Here is a 19,907-nt window from a genome sequence, read left to right as displayed (position 1 = left end):
AATCTTTACTTTGTTTCTCTATTTTTTCAGAAATTGTTGTTTCTCCTTTCGTAAAGTGCTTGTTTGTGTTGAATCTGTTGATATAGAAATCTGTTACAGGAGAAATTCAATAGCAGTTGAGCACGTTTATTTAAATCCCTAAAATTTGGGAATAAAAATTGTGAAAGAAACTATCAAGAGATGGCGGTAAAAACTTTCCGTTAAAAACTGTGTTTTCATATATTAATATATAGATAGATTAATATATTACTGATACGCAGCGAATATCAACTTTAGAAAAATCTAACAACCACAACCCAAGGGAACAAATTAGATTCTTACATTCCATGATTAAATAAGAAATGAAAAAAAAAATATAATAATAACAATAATCTGTTCATACATGCCAAACCAGATCAAGAGTTCCTTTGGAGGGGTCCAACGATTAGTGCATTTTCAATAATTTCTTTCCAGTCCCAAGGCTGATGCCAAACCAGATCAAGAGTTCCTTTGGAGGGGTCCAACGATTAGTGCATTTTCAATTTCTTTCCAGTCCCAAGGCTGATGGAACTATCATACAAAAATGCAATCATTAGTTCATTCATTAAAAAAAAATCACTTAGCTCATATATTATTTAAACAAAAGCTTTGTAAAAATTACCTCCGCCAAGAAGAGTACATAGCCATATTGTCTTAGTATTTGCTTTTTTCTGGAACGACAATAAATTACGCCAAAACGCCGCCATAATAGTCAACTGGACGATCTTATGTGTAAACCTTGGATCATACTACAAGAATAGAAAATAAATTACACACAATATATAATATTTAATTATAAAGTTAATAAAGTACCTCTGTAAAGTGACTGATAAAGTTTCGGCACAGTTTCATAAGAACAAGATTCACTTCTTCACGATCATTCATGTCACGGATGTTGTAAACTCTAATGTTTGTGCCCGGTTTCACCCTGTTGTAAATATCGTAGATAGGTCCCCATTCAGGTTTATTTATCCTCGCAGTCCAATCTTCATGTTTGGACTCACGAAGAATTTTTGAATATATCTTAAAGTGAAGGAGTTCACTATTTTCATAAAATGCTCGGATAGCTGTGATTCTTGTCGATGTATCCAACACCGCAAGATGGTTCATTAGTAAAACCTCATGCTTACTGCAACAAAAATATTATTGATTAGAAATGACAATTACATCCGTGAAAAATGATATACTATATAAAAAAGAGTACCTGACATAACAATTGATAATTAAAAAATAGTCATACCCAAGCTCGAAAGTGAACATGCAATGACATAAATCCTCAACATCACCAGGCATCCCCCATTTTTGAAAGAGCTTTTGTAATACCTCCGCAAGATGAATAAAATCATTCTGTTTATCCATGATTGTATCGGGACCATAATCAAGGTGGAAGAGATGCAATCTTCCACCATCAACAACGAAATTGTCCTCCAAGCTTAAGTTTAACAGCGACAGCCCTTGATCATGCAGATGAATTATTCCACAAATAGCATCCCTAATAAGGCATCGATAGGTATCGGGAACATATCGATATGTGATTGGGTTCTGCGTGCTAGGAATATTGGACGGAACAACAAACGTACTCACCAACTCGTTGTCAGTCCCCTCATTTCTCTGTACATATGCGAGCAATGTACAGTCGTACGGGGGATAGAGCGTGTTCTCTTCATTTGCACGGTAAGGATGAGTCCACAAGGTCCGCCAGATGTTCGGATGCCTGATAGGCACAGATTGAGCACGAGATTGATTGCTGCTACCCGTTTCCACACGCATAGACATACCTTGTAGTTGTGCAACCACTCCGTGATGAGTACTTGAATCGTACTCATAACGAATGCAATATTCCACTATTTCGGGTGGAACTCCGGGTGGTGCAGCTGGTGCTACTTCAACAGGCTCCTCTGCAACGGGATCTGCCTGAGGATTACTAGTTGAACTACCTTTTCTCCTACGCCTACCCATTTGCGAGTAACTAGCAGTTTGAAGTTTTTGTTTCTTTACTGCATCGGAAGGAATGTGCAGTATATGTGAGAACAAATATAGACAATGAGGTTAATTACATGGTGTTGAATGCAGGGATGTATACAAGTCGAGTTGAATCGAGCTCGGTCCATAAGTGTGAAGCTCGGTTCCTTATTATGTTATTTTGGGTCCTTATTGTTATATTGGGCATCATATAATTAATTTGGCATAAGTGCTCACAGATTTTCAATTCAAATTTATTGTTAAAGGGTCTGTATTAGGAAAAGTTCATGAACATAAATTGTCAAAAATTGAGGGTAGGAAAATCATCAAACAATCATGCTAATATTAAAATTAAATCATCCACAATACAAATAATCATGCTTATACAATTAACATGCTATTCGCCTCTCCCCCACCGGCGGCACAAACATATGCTAATACTAAAATTAAATCATCCATAATACAAATAATCATGCTTATACAATTCACATGATATTCGCCTCTCCCCCACCGGCGACACAATTAACATAAATGATAATTTCAATTAAATTAAATCACAAATAAAATTAAATTACCTAGAGCAGTCGGCGGAGCAGAGCAGGCGAAGCAGGCAGCGGTGGAGTAGGCGGTGGAGCAGTCAACTGTTCAGGGAGCCTTTCTTGCAATGCATGTGATGAGTGAGAGAGAGGGAGCCGAGAGAGAAAGAGAGTAATATATTGTAGAGAGAATACTAATGCAACAGAGAATCACTCCATCTACTCTTAAATGACAAAATAAAAAATATGGACAAAATAAAATATCTGAAAAATAAAACTATGTATGGATTCCAACATGTGATCTGTGAAACCAAATATGGAAAACAAATTTTCAATTGATGAGAAAGTTGCCTTCTCTGATCTATACCCTAATGGGTAAATTCGCGCATGCGCCTTCAGATTTCTGATACGTCAGTCGAGTATTAAAAATGCCCGTTATGCGTTGAAATTGAACTAGACCAGATCGGGTTTTCTCCTAAGATACCACCGGTCCACCACGTGAAGGCTATGACAGTCTTTTTTCTTCAGCACCAAAAAGGAATTGCTTCTCAATTGTAGAGAAATTGCCGCTCAATTGTATAGAAAATTACATCATCAATTCGTTCCCCCCCAAAAAAAAAATCTTTAATCTTTTCTTTATTGACTACCTTAGCTAATTAATCCTAAAAAAACTTGCAATCAAATTCTACAGTGCGTATGCACTCAAATTTATTCATTATCTTTGCCAAAACAATCCTTAAAGCCCAATACTCAATCATTAATGATTAAATAAAATCAATCGTCAGTGGCGAAAGGTAATCTGAGCTACTTAATTGGTACAACGTTTACGTTGTATAAGTTGAATCAATCGTATAAGATTTTTCTAGTTAAATTTAGTGTTAATATATAGTAGTAGCCTAAAATATAAAAACAATTTTAAAAAAAGCCACAACTATAAAACTATAGTAAAAGTAGCCATTTTGTAGTGAAAAGACAAATATCACATCATTATCACTTTCATACATTCAATTCTATCACTGGACAAGGGAGGGAATTCAGGTTACAGTACGTTTAGTTTGGTTGAAAAGAATGATTGTCAAATATTGTTTGCTACTCAGATTCACGTCTTCTGATTTATATATGTGTATATATATGTTTTTTTACTTAAAAAATGAATGTGGCGACAGGAATGATACTACTATCAACACACCCTATTTCTTTTCTTTTTCCACAAAAAAATTGAATCTTTCAAAGAAAAAAGAAAAAATGGTGACAGGCATGCTTAGCACTTTCAAAGCAAATTCAAATAAATGGCGACATGAATGATCGAAGTTCATTTATACTCCATAAAAAAGAAAAAATGGATTACCTGGATAAAAGAGTGCTTACGGTTTCAGACGAGCGAGGCGGCGGCGAGCGAAACTATGGTAGCAGACGAGCGAGGGTTTCAGACGAGCGAGTGGAAGGCGTGAAACTCTGGTAGCAGACGAGCGAGGCGGTGGCGGCGTGCTTAGGGTTTCAGGCAGGGCGATGGCGACGCAGACGATGGAATAGGGCTGCACGGTGAACCTCTATCTCAGCACTGGGGATGGCGACGTCGACTCTCGCTCTTTCTCAGTAAGGAAGACGCCAGAGGATGGGCGTATCCCTCATAGTGCAGCGGCTGAAGTATTGAATGAGGGAGGGCGGGTGTTTGGCGATGTCGACGTCGGCGGTGGAACCAGGCTGGGCGACTCCCGCTCTCTCTCAGTTACTGCAGCGGCTCTCTCTCAGAAACATTGAATGAGGGAGGGAGGGAGGGCGGGTGTTTGGTGGAGGAAACCCTAATGTTTGGTGAGTAGTATTGAATGAAGTGTTAATATGTGAGAATATAGGAGAGAGGAAGAAGATTTTGTGGGCCTAAGTTTAAGGAATAAATCTGGTTTGAGAGAGAATCGAGAGAGACATGAGGCTTTCAAAAAAAATTCGAGAGAGACAGGAGAGATGAGAGAGAGAGAGTGATTTTTTGCTGAATTTAGAGATTCTAAATTGAGAGACAATAGGTTTTAAACAAAAAAATCGAGAGACAGGAGAGAGAGAAGAGAGAGAGAGAGGGATTTTTGTTGATTTTATTTAATATATTATAGTTATATTATTTGTGGTCCTCATTGAGAATATGCTTGTCTTTTTACTACAAAATGACTACTTTTACTATAGTTTTATACTTGTGGCTCTATTGAATATATTATTTATTTTATAGGCTAAATATAAATTTCCCCCAAAAAAAAAATGTATCTACTATCATTACTTGAAATGTTTAATTTTATTAAAGTAATCGATTGTGTTCAATGAATTCATTTTAAGTGCATAAATTTATAAGGAGACTAAACCTTTTAAGTTTATATTCATTTTAAGTGCATAAATTTTCTCTCTCTTGTCCCATCAATTTTTTTATTATTCCTTTCTTTTTATGATTTTAATTTTTTTTATTATTCCTTTCTTTTTATGATTTTAATTTTTTTTCTAAACATTATCAAATTTAATTTAATTTAATTTATAAAAAAATACTCAATGTACATCTTAAGTTTAAGTTCGTCAGAAAATCTTTAATATGATATAAAAATTATCAAAAATGAATTTAAAACTAATAGGTTATTAAAATTTTAAAATATTTTGTTTCTTTGTTAAAATTTTACAATATATCTCGTACAACAACAATGCCTATGCACCTCATAGGGGTATGTATGATAATTGATAAATCACATTCTCTTGTCCCTCAACATTTCATGATTAAAAGAATAATAAAATTCGGGACTAAACAAAGTCACGAAGGCTATAATGGATCAAATGGTTCTGGCAGAAGTTCAAATCCATTATCAAAGATGGATTCTTGGTCAGACTTTTCATCAATACTATGTAGCCAATTTGTGTTCTTGAGATCCTCTTTCAGAAGAATCATGTCGTACCGGGAACTTTCGTAAATATCAATGTTGCTTAATTTTGCACAACACTGAGACTTGTCTTCCTCACTGCCACTCTCAGAAAACCGGCTGCCGTTTTCTGCCACGGACAGGCTTCTGTTGCCGGATGCTGTACCTGGATGTACTTTCTGATTGCTGGATCTAATGCTTTGAGGGAAAAGATTCGATCCTCGAAACCCATTGTTTCCATTTCGTATATCCTGCGATACAACAAGAACTTAATCAACCCTCGATTTAGAAAATCAAATGTTGATACGTAAGATAAGGGATGATTACCATATGCCGTATGGCCATGTCAAGAGATTTTTTTGAGATTGTACGGCCAAACCCTGTGCTATCTGCGGATGTCTTTGCAGGTTTCCGTGATGACAACTCTCTCCTTGAGTCAACAACATCATTCGACGGTCCATTGGAAGGTGTTCGGGTCATTCCAGTGGGTTCTGGAAGCCTTCCCCTGCTTACCACTGGAGATGACTGTCGCCTAGCAATGCTAGCACTGTTTGTGATGGGCTCTGCATTCCCTTTTCCAGTGAGAGCCACACCAGGTCTGGACCTCCCAGCAGATATTGGTCTATCTGGCAAAGTGGTTCTAAGGTTTGGTGGTGTATCATGTGGAAAATAATGGAGTATGATTGGTTGTGGCGGAGCCCGAACTCGTGGTCCAGGGGAGCTTGGTCGTGAAACTGAAGTAGCAGTTTTCCCGTTTGTGAGACTACGCCCACCAGGGGTTGATGGTCCAGATACGGGAGAATATGATGGTGTGGAATTTCGACGGGTTGGTGTTGATGGCCTTGATGTAGTTCGAGGAGCAGGAGAATTGAAGGCTGTAGAAATTTGAGGCCTAGAAGTGGGAGTAGATGGTCTTGAATTTTGGGTTGCTCTTGGTTTATCAATCGAAGAGGTACTGTGCGTAGGACGGGGTTTAGAAGGAGTTGAAGATCTAGATGCTGTCTGACGCGCAGAAGGGGTAGAAGGCCTTGATGAGGGTCGGTTGGTAGGTGTAGACGGTCTGATATAAGATGAAACAGAAGCAGAACTTGTGTTGAGAATGGATGTTGATTTATTGGAATAGGTGCTATACTGGGAAGTAGAAATAGAAGGTCTGGTCACCGAACTGCTTCGAGTTGGTTTCGCCACATGGTTGTTCTCTGAATGAGACACTGATAACTGGAAATAAAAAACTTGGTTTGGTCACAAATAAACACGCGAAACATTCAAAAAGGGAAGTAAATACTGTTAAATATATAAATACTATAATGTGATAAAATAGTAAGTCAACTTCAGCAAATATAATAAAGATACAACTTAGTGTTTTATAATCAACACAGAAGCAGCAGAAAGAAGGAGCAAAGATGTGCTGAAAGCTTGTATAACATAGCAAGGCAGATTGGCATACCCGTGAAGCTTTGGCTGTCAGCCATAAGACCGGCCTGTGATTCATTTCCATCAAAAGAAGGGACCAACGGAGTTCCAGGAGTAAGAAGCCTATTAGATAAAGGAAGCGGGGATTAATTGATAAAAGTGTGATTGAACAAGACAATTTTTTCATCGAAATTAGTTGGATTACCTTCAGATTCAGACTTCAATGTCCTGGTATCACCTAACAACCTGAGCCCAAAGTTTTGATTTATATCAAAGGCTAACTGCATGAACTAATCTATGACTTAAGGAAAATTTCAAGTTCTCTCTTCATGTTTAAAGTTCATGCAGAAACCAACTAAAATCTTCCTTATCTGGAAAATTCATCATCAAGATAATATCTTCTTTTCAGCATGGGAGCTCAGTCTTGATTCAGGGAAATATCTAATAATGGCATTTTTTGAGATCTAATTCTCATACAAAAATGTTCACCAACAGTCCATATCTGGCCCTCGCTACCAAATATCCAATTACTCTTTACTAAGTTTATGAGGTTGTTTACACTTATTAGCAAGCTATCTCATCACATCAGTTCTGATATGTTGTTTATCCATGGCGTTATGGTAAAACCAACGCGTTGTCATCCCTAAATTAACAAAAGAGTGATAGCAGTGCAGATTGATTAGCAGCTAAAAAATTATCAACAAATAAGAGAGCTCTTTCCACAGAAAAAATAGATAACTAGCAACACAATGAAGAGATACAAATCTTCAAGCATACAAAATAAAATGACAAGAAATACAATCCTAGATACAAAAAACAAAGATGCAAGAGGAAGGCAGTAAGTACCTCTCCAGTGGTTTCTGCTGCTTCTTGGCTCACAAAACCCAGAGAACTGACCGACCCATTACTGGCATGATTACCATTTGAATTTTCTAAAGTACAGCCTCCAACATTCTGATTGCAGAAACTACCGGCTGCATTGGTGGTCTTAAACCAGCATGTGGAACTGGTTCAGCACCAGGGCAAGCCCTGTTGTGGTCTTAAGCCTAAAAATCAAGAGAAAAACAGGCGTCATGTTACCATTTAAAATTTTAGAGGATGCAAATTAACATAAGAGAAGCCCAAGTGATTCAGTACCAGCAGCGCCAATGCCCCCCATAAGCTGTAGGCGGACCTGTCAAATTTACTAAAGTTTCGTCGTACATGACGCTATTTGGGATCACAGATGGAAGTGGATCCATCAAATTCGTGTGAATCACAAATGCAAACTATCTATCAATTTGAACTTCACATGAAGAAATTGATTGCAAACTAAATACATACAACCACTATGAAAATTCAAGGGTAAGATATTCATCAAGTTTGCATCTAGAACACAATCACAAACATAATTCTTCTTGATTACAACGATTAATCTCATGACGGAACAATCAATCAAACTAGTGTTTGTGATTATGACCCAACCCAAATACAATCATTCCAAAATTAATGAACAAAAAGTGAAGACACGACGACATGCTAACATATACTACTCTAATAAAGATAAATCCTAAACCAGAAACTAAAATGGAAACAAGCTGTCAACACATATTGAGTAGGTCCACGGGTTTTCGATGCAAAGCTTGAAGCTCACGGTGTGGTTCATGTACTCTTTCTTCTCCCCATCTTCATTCTTATCGCCATCACTTAATAACTTGCTAAAATCAACTTCGAAGACATCAACCCACCAAAATTCGCCGTACTGGGATGAATCGACCGTTGCTGCCCGTACAATACAAGGGGTGCACGAGTCAAGGAGAGTGACCGATCGAGAAACACTAGGGAAGCATGAGAGTGGAAATTTAACACCTGATTTAAATATATGTTTATCACCTTCCAATCTACTGACACCAACAGCATCAATACACAGCCGTCCATCTCCAGTTATGAAATTGAGACCACGGGCTGTAAACTTTAAATCTTTATCTACCAATTGCCATTCAGCTAAACTGGGATCAAAGAGGTCGATACTAAATAATCGACCAAAGGAGGTTTGAACAAGAAACTTGGTGCCATTGAAAGCATAGGATTCAATAGTGAAGGAATTTGAGCGGATACCAATTTTTGATATACGGAAGTCTGCCCAAGTTGAGTTAGGACGCAAGAATTGGAAGGTTTGACAAGTTCGCGAGGTGTTTGGGCGACGAATCCATAACTGAGGAAGCTTTGTATGAACATTATGGATAGGATCATAGAGCTCAAAGTCACATGTGAGTTTCCTAATAGGAGAGTCTACTGTTTCATGGAACTGAATTTGAGTAGAAAAGAACAAGACACAATTACCAAACTGAACAGGCAAGGCATCTTCCTTGGGGTTCAATAGGATGGGTAACTTCTCGAGCATATTATCCTCCAAAACGACGTCGGAAAGCTTGTCCGACAGTCTGAAGCTATAGACGTCGTCCTCGTTCACCGCGTAGAGTATGGAATCCACAACGCAGAAGCAAGTAAAACTGAAGCTCTTCGGGATTCGAAGATTAGGGCGTTGCTCGACACGATCGCCGTCGCATCTGCCGCCGCCTACGTCCAAGATATAAATCCAAGGTTCAAAGTTGACAGCCACTATGAGACAGATACGACGAGATGGAGATCTGGAGAGAGATGGCCATAATTCGCAAGCTTTCAATCCCAAACCGTCGTCGATCCCCGCTCTAAACACTCCTCCTCGCGTTAAAAACGATGGTGATGTTTGAATATCCATTAGCTCTAATCTGACTCTCTTCTCGTCCCTCAAAACAAAACCGCCGTAAACCTCTGAAACACAAAATTCTTCTTCGCTTTCTGGGAGAAATTTACAGAGGGAAAAGAAATTCAGCAATGAAGACTTTTTCAAAGAGCACTGTAGAACAACTTCATAATTTGATACTCATGGAAAATTAGGATCACAAAGTGGGGATGGAGGATATACCTGTGTTTGGATCGACGGGAATTTGCAGGAAGATGACGGGACTCGGCTGTTGTGAAACAAGATCGAAAAGTTGATGTTTGGCGGCGGCTGTTCAGAATGAAGAACCAAGAGCAGATTTGCCCTCTCTAATTTTTTATTTGTTTTTTTTAATTTGAAAAAGGGCAGATTTGAAAAACTGATAATTAAAATCGCATACTGTAGCAGTGAGATTAATTTAAAGTGGCCAAGTTGGAGAGTTTATTTACACAGCATTATCTGAAATTTAACATCGGGCCAATGGTTAACCTCGGGCCCCAACATCAAATAATAGACGTCGGGCCCTCATTTCCCACATATTATTTTCAGCGGCCCACAATTTCTTTTTTAGTCATATAAAAAGGTTTTGCTTGTAGTAAATAGTACTATTCAAATTTAGTATGTGTGTATATACACATATATGAGATTCACTTCTAGCGGAGAATTGGGTCTGATCGGATTGTTTTGTTTTTGTTCTTAATGATTTCATAAGTTCATAATCGAGTTTTGTACACTCTGATGAAGAGTGGTGTTTTACTCTAGTGGAGAAGAGTGATTTCTGTTGTCTGATGGAGAGTCCAGTCAGTCGCCAGAGTCAGAGTTCACACAAAGAGTCAATGAGCAGAGCTGAGCAGAGCAGAGCTGGAAGAGCAGAGCTGAGCTGGAAGAGCATAGCTTAGCAGAGCTGAGCTGAGTTGGAAGAGCAGAGCAGAGCTGGTGGATTTTGAAGTCTGTTTTTTCGTTCGTGTTTTCTAAGTTTGCTATAAAACGAGCGATTGTGTGTCTCATACTGTAACACTTGTAATTTCTCAGTTTGTGAATCAATAACAAAAGCTCCGTGTTCTTGGTCCCGTGGATGTAGGGTTTCAACCCGAACCACGTAATTCCTTTGTGTATCGCATTTTCTCGTCGTTTTTCTTTACAAGTGGCGCCGTTTGTGGGAAGGGAGATCCACAACAAACGAAGAAATGTCGATGCCACTAATCGAGACCGAGAAGTTTACGGGGAAAAATGATTTTGGATTATGGCGCATAAAGATGCGCGCATTGCTTACCCAGCAAGGTTTAGCGGCGGCCCTGAAAGAGGATGATGAATCTTCGTCATCGGCTGCAAAGGATTCCGATTCAAAGGAGAAGATCGCGGTAGCTGCGGAGACAGAACTCAAGAAAGCAGAGATGCGTGAGAGAGCCCACAGCCTGATTATCATATGCCTTGGTTCATTTGTTTTTTATAAACACATCGACGAACATTAGTATGTTCGTAAGTTCATAATAATGTTCATTAGTTCCCAGAATTGAAAAATGAGGAATTTACGATATTTCCTAAACTTGAAGAATTCGGATTAATCTGATTTATTGATTTTTGTGAGATCAATGGCTATGATTTGGTCTCTATTCTCTATATAGGGAAGTGGTCTCCATTGAAGCTGACCATATATATATATATATATATATATATATATATATATATATATATATAATCTATTATTTTATGAAAAAATCTAATTTATGCAATAAAAATCTAACAATTTATAAATATTTTAATGCTATCTGCTAATAAAATGTTAGATATTTTATTTATTTATTCTTTAATGAAAAAAAAATCTTAGATATTAATTATTAAATCACTTCTATAATATTCAATTTACTTATACTTTTATTATTAACAATTTGCATATTAATATCTAACATATTCTAGAGTTTTCATGTATTTTATTTTACTAATCTTATTCTTTAAGATTTATTTATAAGTAAATTTAAATTTTGCTAGGGCGGATCCTTGCTCTAAGTCGGACAACCTGTAAAACATTTAAAAATCAAATTCGTTAGTTTTAATGAAGTCATAAAATAATTAATTTAAGTATAAACATTTTTAATATATAATAAGCAAATTTTAAGTAATTAAAAAGGTTTGGGTATTACACCCTACCACCCTTAAAAATAATTTCGTCCTCAAAATTAACTTGCAAGTCTTTAACGTGAGGATATCGCGTTAAAAGGTCGTCTTCTTTCTCCCACGTTGCTTCTTTTGGACTGTGCCTACTCCATTAGACTTTTACTAATGACACTAATCTATTTCTTAAGGTATGGACCTTACGATCTAAGATGGCAACAGGCGTTTCCTCATAGGTTAGGTCAGGAGAAATTTGAAGACTCCCACGAGAAATGATGTGGCTTTGGGTCAGAAACGTATTTCCTAGGCATCGACACGTGGAATACATTATGTACGCCTGCTAGATCTGGGGGTAAAGCTAAGCGATAAGCTTCGCCTCCTATCCTTTCAAGTATTTTAAAAGGCCCTACGTATCAAGGCTGTAACTTTCCCTTTTTGCCAAATCTAATGACTCCTTTCATTGGTGCTATCTTCAAGAATACTTTATCTCTAACCTCGAAATGCATGTCTTTTTGTTTTGGATCGGTGTAAGACCTTTGATGATCTTGAGTTATCTTGATTCTTTCTCTAAATTTTGTAATTACTTCAACTGTTCTTTCAATGATCTCGGGTCCCAAAATTCGTCTTTCTGTGACTTCATCCCAGTGAATCGGTGATCGGCATCTTCTTTCATAAAGAGCTTCAAATGGCGGCATTCAGATTGTAGCTTGGTGGCTATTATTGTACGCGTAGTTGACTAATGGTAAGTGTTTCTCCCAACTTCCTCCCAAGTCTAGCGCACAAGCACGAAGCATATCTTCTAAGATTTGGATAGTTCGTTTCGATTGTCCATCCGATTGAGGATGATAGGCCGTGCTGAAATTTAACTTGGTGCTTAAGGCCGATTGAAGGCTTCTCCAAAACTTAGAAGTGAACCTAGTATCTCGATCTGACATATTATTATTATTATTATTATTATTATTATTATTATTATTATTATTATTATTATTATTATTATTATTATTATTATTATTATTATTATTATTATTATTATTATTATTATTATGGGTGAGAGTTATATATATAACTTGAGTACTCTGTATCTTGAGTGATAGCGGTTAATATATGATATTTGGTTATCTGTATTAGTACCCATATCCGGTATAGGATAATGACATCCCCTTAAGGAGCTCAATAAGGTTTATTGCGTTAAACCCTGCAGGTTTATTAAGTTCAGGCGCAATAATTAGGCTTGAGTGGTACTGCTTAAGGATTACAAAGAGATTAATTAATTTAAGCTGTCAGAGCTCTAATTAATTAATGAATGTATGAATATTTTAAATATGGAGATTTAATAAGTCTAAATACAAGCCCCCGACTCATCACCGGCAATAAAGGGGTAAGTCAGTATTGATTCTCTAGTGGAATGAATTAATTATGATCTGGGCTGATCATAAGAATTAATTCATTAGAGGCCCATCTTTATTCCTTGTATCTGATCCCTAGACTGGCCCAAAGTCTCCTGAGCCCAGGAAGGAGTAAGGGACGCCTATTACAGTTATTGGGCCCCTAGGACTGTGTTTTGTCTTTAAATACAGCTATCTGCTCTCAGAATAAGACACACAAAAATTAGGGTTTTATAGAGAGCAGTAGGGGGCGCCGATTTCGAGGTGGTCGAATTCTCTGTGGAAGTTCTCATAGTTCGTTGTCCATCCAACGTTGGGAACTGAGCGGGATACAGTTTTGAAGATATGAGCTGGAGTCAGTTTTTCGCAGGAAATCAAGTTCTGGCAGTTTCCGAAGAACGGCCATAACTTCCTCTACAGAACTCTGATTTGGACGAAACAGGCGACCATGGAAAGCTCTTGCGAAAAGGAAGAAGTTGTATTTCAGGGAAAAATACGATTGGAGGACGTTTGAGGCTTCAAACGAAGGATTGAAGGTGGCTGACCTGTTCAGCGACGAATTGATGAATTCTTATGAATTCTTCAGGTATTTCTAACTCCAAGGTGCAACACTTAAATTAATAGGAGCATGCTAGGTTTAATCGATGTATGGTGAATTAAGATAATCCAAGAGACGATCTTCGGGCAAATCGAGTATTAATTAAGTTTAATATTCCTTCAATAAGGGCCCGTTTGGTCCATATACGTATGAATGATATGGGTGATTCTATTTATAGCCCTCATTTTACTCCTTATAACCCCTTTTAAAAAATATTAATAATAATTAATTAAAAATTTACTATTTTATTATTTATTTTATAGCCCTCAAATTAAATTTTAAATTAACAATTTCATTTAAATAAATTTAAAAGAATTTATAGCCCCTATCATAATTTAATAAAGAAACACGTTATAAACCCTAGAAAGAACTGTATAACCCTCAATTCGAAATTTTAAGAATCACATCAAATAAGCTAAATCGATATCATGTCCGGTTAATATGAAACAATCGTTGATGAAACAAGATTGTCCGGTTAATAAACTAATAAATCGATACCCTTGAGGGTTTAATAAAGCAAGATTGTGACGAGGCAGCAACACTTTTGCATCAATTAATATGGCTTTTAACAATTCAACCGCAATTGTTCATTTTTTAAAGGAATTTGTAACACTGGAACACCCAATCCTTCGCATCAATCACTAATTCAAGCTCGAACCCAATAGATCACAAGGAGTTCAGTGAGAATCCTCACCAAACGCCCTTACGCTATGGGTGCTCGTGTGCATAAAAGAGTGAGAATAATGAAAGAGAGGAAAGATAGATTTGTATTCTGATTTGGAAAATATGACTTTGCTTGCGGTTACAATTGCATCTAATAAAATTTATTTTTAACTAAATATATTAGAATTGAATATTAAATAATAAAAAAGAATTTACAATTATAAAATTTGATATTATGAAAAGCCATAAAAAATAAGTTAAAAAAATACTAATAAAAAAGAATTAAAAATATTTTTTTTTTCAAAAAGATGAGAGAGGAGAGAGAAATTTATAAAATTTTAATATTTAAACAAATTTAATTTGTACTCCCTCCGTCCCGCGAGTCTTGACACGTCTGGGTTCGGCACGGGAATTAAGGAGTTGTAGATTAGTGTTTTAAGTGTGTAATTAATAAAGTATAAAATTGATAAAGTAGGAGAGAAAATGTAATAAAAGTGATAAAGTAGGAGAGAGAATATAATAAAGGTGATAAGGTAGGAGAGAGAAGGTAATAATTATTACCCAAAAAGGAAACGTGTCAAGATTCGTGGGACGGCCCAAAATGGAAAACGTGTCAAGATTCGTGGGACGGAGGGAGTACATTTTAAATCATATATTTACATAAAATATAGTATCAAATTAAAGCTCCTATCGTGATCTTTAATTTGATATGCATATTAAATATTTTACAATTAAAAAAATGAAAAAATTAATGAAAATATATAAATGGAATATTAAAATTAATGGTTGTTTCTTAAAAAAAAAAGAGTTAATGGCAGTTATCTACACATAATTAAATGTGCATGCGAAAATTTACAAATATTAATTTGAGTTTGAACTTTTGACTTTAATTTTTCTATTATTCACAAAATTGCCACCTAAATCAATTTCAAACTAGTACGCCCGTCCGTGCGATGCACGGTGAGCGCGTTGAAATTCAATAATATTTTAATAAATAAATAAATAAATAAATAAAAGTATTAAATATAATTAAAAATATAAATAATTGTCAAATATTTTTAAATATAAAAGAATTCACACCAATTATACAGTAAAGAACTTAAATCTTTTTTCCCTTTTTTTTATATTTTCTATAGTTTTTTTTTTGAAGAATGTATTTTCTATAGTTGAAATACCAATTTATTGTTTATAATTGAAATTGTCTATAAATTTGTATTTCAACTATTATAAATACAAAGTTAAAAATCTATACTTTTTTGTATATTTGATGCGAATTATTTTACTTCAAAAAATAATTTGCATTTTTTTATATTTAGATTTTTTAAATAATTTTATTTATTTATTTATTTAAAATATCATTCAATTTCGATGTTCGTTGTGCATCGTATGTACGGGGGTATTAGTTTATATTAAATGAGAGAAGTAAAAATGAGTATATTTTATATACTTTTTCAAAAAATGGGATTTTCTTTTACAAATTGAAATGAATAGTTTTTATTACTAACATAAAATTATCTCATCTCATGGTCTAAATTATTCCAATAAGAATATAAAAAATATATTTAAGAATTTCTAATTTTTCAATTATTTTGGCACCACTTACGCACCATCCATCTCATGGTCCAAACTCAAACGTCAAACCCGTGTTTGTACTAAATATCATTTTAAAAATGGTTAATTGCCGCTAAATTCAAAAGCTTTTTGAGAATTCGCGATATTCTCACCAACTTCAAAATCGGTGTATGAATACATGAATTGAGAATCCGTTCTTAATGTTCCCAAAATTAAAAAATCCGGCGAGATGACATGGCAAATACCTATGACATGTCAATTTCATGCCAAATCAGCTATGACATGTCATTGTTTTAATTTTTTTAATAATTTTATTTATTTATAATTAATTTAAAAAAAAAATCACCTACCCTACCCCATCCCCAAACACCCCCCCAAACCTACCCCCTTCCCGAAACCCCCGACCACCACCTTTCCAAACCCCCGGCGCCACCCCGACCATCACCTCCCAAACTCCCCGCCTGCAAACACCCCCCAAGCCTACCTCCTTGCCCAAACCCCGTTCGCCTCCTCCATCTACCCTCATCCCCACCCACATCGCCGCCTCATCCACCCACATCGCTTCCCTCACCTTCCACCTGCTCCACGCCGCCGCCTCCTTTGAAGTAGGGCAAATGGTAACGAGGGTGAAGAAGAGGCACGCGAAGAGCATCGAGACTTAGGGTTTGTGGCTTCGGGATCGGAGGAGAGCAACCATGCCCTTTCTTCGCCGTCAATCGCGTCTTTCTCTCTCTCCATTTTCGGCTCGTCAACAACCCTCACCCAATTTCATCCCCATATTTTAGTTTGTGAATTTGGGGATTGTTGATTTAGGGATTTTTGGATTTGGGGATCTAGGGATTTTTTGGTTTGTTGTACGTGTATGTGGAGTTTCCGTCCACAGCAGTAGCGGGAGGAGCAATTGCGGCAGCGACGGTAGGGGTGTTCTGGTCTAGCGGCGGTGGCTATTGCTGCGGTGGAAATTGAGGTGGAATCGGCGGCGGTTGTGGTGGAAATTGAGGTGGAATCGACGGTGGTGGCTTGAGATGGGCGGTGGCAGTAGGGGTGTTCTGGTCTCGGCGGCAGTGGTGGTTTGGTGGCTGGAAGTCCGGAGCTCGGCGGTGGTAGTTGGAAATCAAGTTTTTTTTTTTTTTTTTTTTTTAAATTGTAGTTGGAAATCAAAACGACGTCGTTTTGATTAAAACTAAATGACGTTGTTCCTTTAGCCGGCCGACATCGCCACGCTGGACATTCCGGTGTCCATGTCAGCTTCAGATAGGGGGGATTTTTTAATTTTGGGAACATTAAGAACAGATTCTTAATTCATGTATTAATTCGCCGATTTTGAAGTTGATGAGAATATCGCGAATTCTCAAAAAGCTTTTGAATTTAGCGGCAGTTAACCCTTTTAAAAATGTAATTCTACTTCAATCATGTACATCAAATACAAATTCAAAAGAATATTAATTTTTCATGTAAAAAATTAAAAGAATATTTTTTATATTTCCTTTCCAATTAGTTTTTTTTTATAATTTTTTCAATCACACCCATATATATTTTTTAAATTATACATTCCCCCCCCAAAAAAAATCAATAATTAATTTCATATAAAATTAAATATTATACCAAAATTTGATTATTAATATAAATATAAATATAAACGTGTTAAAATTTTCATTTATTAAATAAGTACAAATTAAAATTGAAGAATAAAGTACATTGAACAAACCACCGAACACAAAAATTTAAAACAAATGAAAATAACTCAAATTTAATACTTCCAATTGGTATATTCTTTAATTAAAATTGTTGATTGTTGATTTTTTTAGTACGACATGTAATTTATTATTATTGTACTCATATAATTATTATTATGGTTTTAATAAATAGCCACACTTAGTTTAAAAGGTAATTCAACTAATAGTATCTATTTTACTCATTATAGCCCCTTATTTAAAATAATAATTATTAATAATTATAAATTTATAGCCCCAAATTAAATAACATTAACTTTATCCACAACATTTCTTCCTATAGCCCAAAATGAAAAGCCCAAAATTTTAAAATTTCTTAAGCTTGTATTTTCTCTCAAATCTCCCAAGATCAATTTCTTCACTAAAAATTCGAAAGGGACGCCAATCTAAAATCAAATCAGATCTAAATCCCTAATCCCTAATTCGCGATCGAGAAGAGAGTCAGATTAGAGCTAATGGATATTCAACGATCACCATCGTTTTTAACGCGAGGAGGAGTGTTCAGAGCGGGGATCGACGACGGTTTGGGATTGAAAGCTTGCGAATCATGGCTATCTCTCTCCAGATCTCCACCTCGTCGTATCTGTCTCATAGTGGCTGTCAACGCCCTAATCTTCGAATCCCGCGTAGCTTCAGATTGGCTAGCTTCTGCGTTGTGGATTCCATACTCTACGTGTTGAACCACGACGACGTCTATAGCTTCAGACTGTCGGACAAGCTTTCCGACGTCGTTTTGGAGGAGAATATGCTCGAGAAGTTGCCCATCCTATTGAGCCCCAAGGAAGATGCCTTGCCTGTTCAGTTTGGTAATTGTGTCTTGTTCTTTTCTACTCAAATTCAGTTCTATGATAGAGTAGACTCTTCTACTAGGAAACTCACATGTGACTTTGAGCTCTATGATCCTACCAATAAAACTGTTACTAAGCTTCCTCAGTTATGGATTCGTCGTCTCCAAAACACCTCGCTCTATTGTCAAAACTTCCAACTCTTGCGTCCTAACTCAACTTGGGAAGACTTCCTTATATCAGAAAGTGGTATCTGCTCATATCCCTTCACTATTGATTCCTATGCTTTCCATGGCAGCCAGTTTCTTGTTCAAACCGACTTTGGTCGATTATTTAGTATCGACCTCTTGGATCCCAGATTAGCTGAATGGAAATTGGTGGATAAAGATTGGATCCCAGATTAGCTGAATGGAAATTGGTGGATAAAGATTTAAAGTTTAGGGGCCGTGATCTCAATAATTAGGCATCAATCATATCGCATTTTCTCGTCGTTTTTCTTTATAGTTTTATGTTGATGTTGCTTCTCATTGCCTTAGCTCTGCACATTCCTCGAGGATGGTGGTTCTTGAGGGCCTGGGTCTGTGGTTGGAGACTGATTGGTTGTTGAGCCTCTTGGGTTCCCTCGCTTTTCTGAGGGTGGTGAAGGGGTTTGTTTGGCCTGGTTTGGAAGGGTTGTCTCCCTTTGGTAGGCAGTCCTGGGTGGTGGTTGTTTCTGTTGCCTTTTTGCTTTGTCTGTTTGCCTTGTTCTCTCCTGTGTTTTCTTGGTTTTGCAGGTTCTTGTGTCCTTGGCGCCTTGCTCGGAAGCGCTCGACAGCCCTGCGCAGGCCTGCCCCAGAAGCGCTGCTCGGCGCAGCCCTACCCCGGAAGCGCTGCTCAGCGCAGCCCTGCCCCGAAGTGCTGCCCTGTGCAGCCCTGCCCCGGAAGCGCTTCTCAGCTCAGCCCTGCCAGGGAAGCGCTGCTCGGCACAGCCCTGCCCCGGAGCGCTGCTCTGAGAAGCCCTGCCTCGGAAGCGTCGCTGCTGTTCCCGTGTGGAGGTTGTGCGGTTCGTCTGTCCCTACCCTGGAAGCGCTGCGCTGCACAGCGCGCAGCCAGCCCTGCCCCGAAGCGCTGCTCAGCGCAGCTCTGCCCCCGGAAGCGTTGATGTTGTTCCCGTGTGGAGGTTGTGTTGTTCGTCTGTCGTCGGCTTTTGGCTTTTTCTCTTGTTTTGGGGGGGGGGCTTTGGTTTGGCCGGTGCTTTAGAGGCTGCCTTTCCGCCCTTCCCTGCATTGTTTTGGTTGTTGTTCTCTTGTTTGCGTGTTTCTCTCCCTTTTGAGAGAGTTTTGATGTTTTTTTTCCTTTTTTTGAGCTCTCTTTTCTGAGGCTCAACCCCTTGTTTGCGCTTGTGCTTTCAAGGACTTTTCAGACCTTCTTTTTTTTCAATAAAATTTCTATTTTAGCAGTGTATATACACATATATAATCCTAATTTATAATATAAACTATTACATTTTATTACTTCTT

General features: G+C 37.2%; 2 protein-coding genes across 2 annotated transcripts; both read right to left on the bottom strand.

Moving 5' to 3' along the window:
- Nucleotides 1-5,126: 5,126 nt before the first annotated feature.
- LOC131019804 (uncharacterized) lies at nt 5,127-7,119 on the bottom strand. Its single transcript, XM_057948395.1, has 4 exons — nt 7,023-7,119; nt 6,852-6,940; nt 5,732-6,622; nt 5,127-5,655 (listed from the first exon to the last, which is right to left on the bottom strand). Exons 1-4 carry the CDS (start codon nt 7,102-7,104, stop codon nt 5,308-5,310), a joined length of 1,410 nt encoding a protein of 469 aa, XP_057804378.1. The 5' UTR covers nt 7,105-7,119; the 3' UTR covers nt 5,127-5,307.
- Nucleotides 7,120-8,148: 1,029 nt separating this feature from the next.
- LOC131019808 (uncharacterized) lies at nt 8,149-9,975 on the bottom strand. The gene is made up of 2 exons (XM_057948401.1): nt 9,765-9,975; nt 8,149-9,637 (listed from the first exon to the last, which is right to left on the bottom strand). Exon 2 carries the CDS (start codon nt 9,555-9,557, stop codon nt 8,379-8,381), a length of 1,179 nt encoding a protein of 392 aa, XP_057804384.1. The 5' UTR covers nt 9,558-9,637; nt 9,765-9,975; the 3' UTR covers nt 8,149-8,378.
- Between the last annotated feature and the right edge of the window lie 9,932 nt (nt 9,976-19,907).

This window comes from Salvia miltiorrhiza, chromosome 4, assembly GCF_028751815.1.
Source record: "Salvia miltiorrhiza cultivar Shanhuang (shh) chromosome 4, IMPLAD_Smil_shh, whole genome shotgun sequence".
NCBI lineage: Eukaryota > Viridiplantae > Streptophyta > Magnoliopsida > Lamiales > Lamiaceae > Salvia > Salvia miltiorrhiza.
Note: the sequence above shows the minus strand (reverse complement) of the source record. Positions and strands in the feature narration are given on the sequence as shown.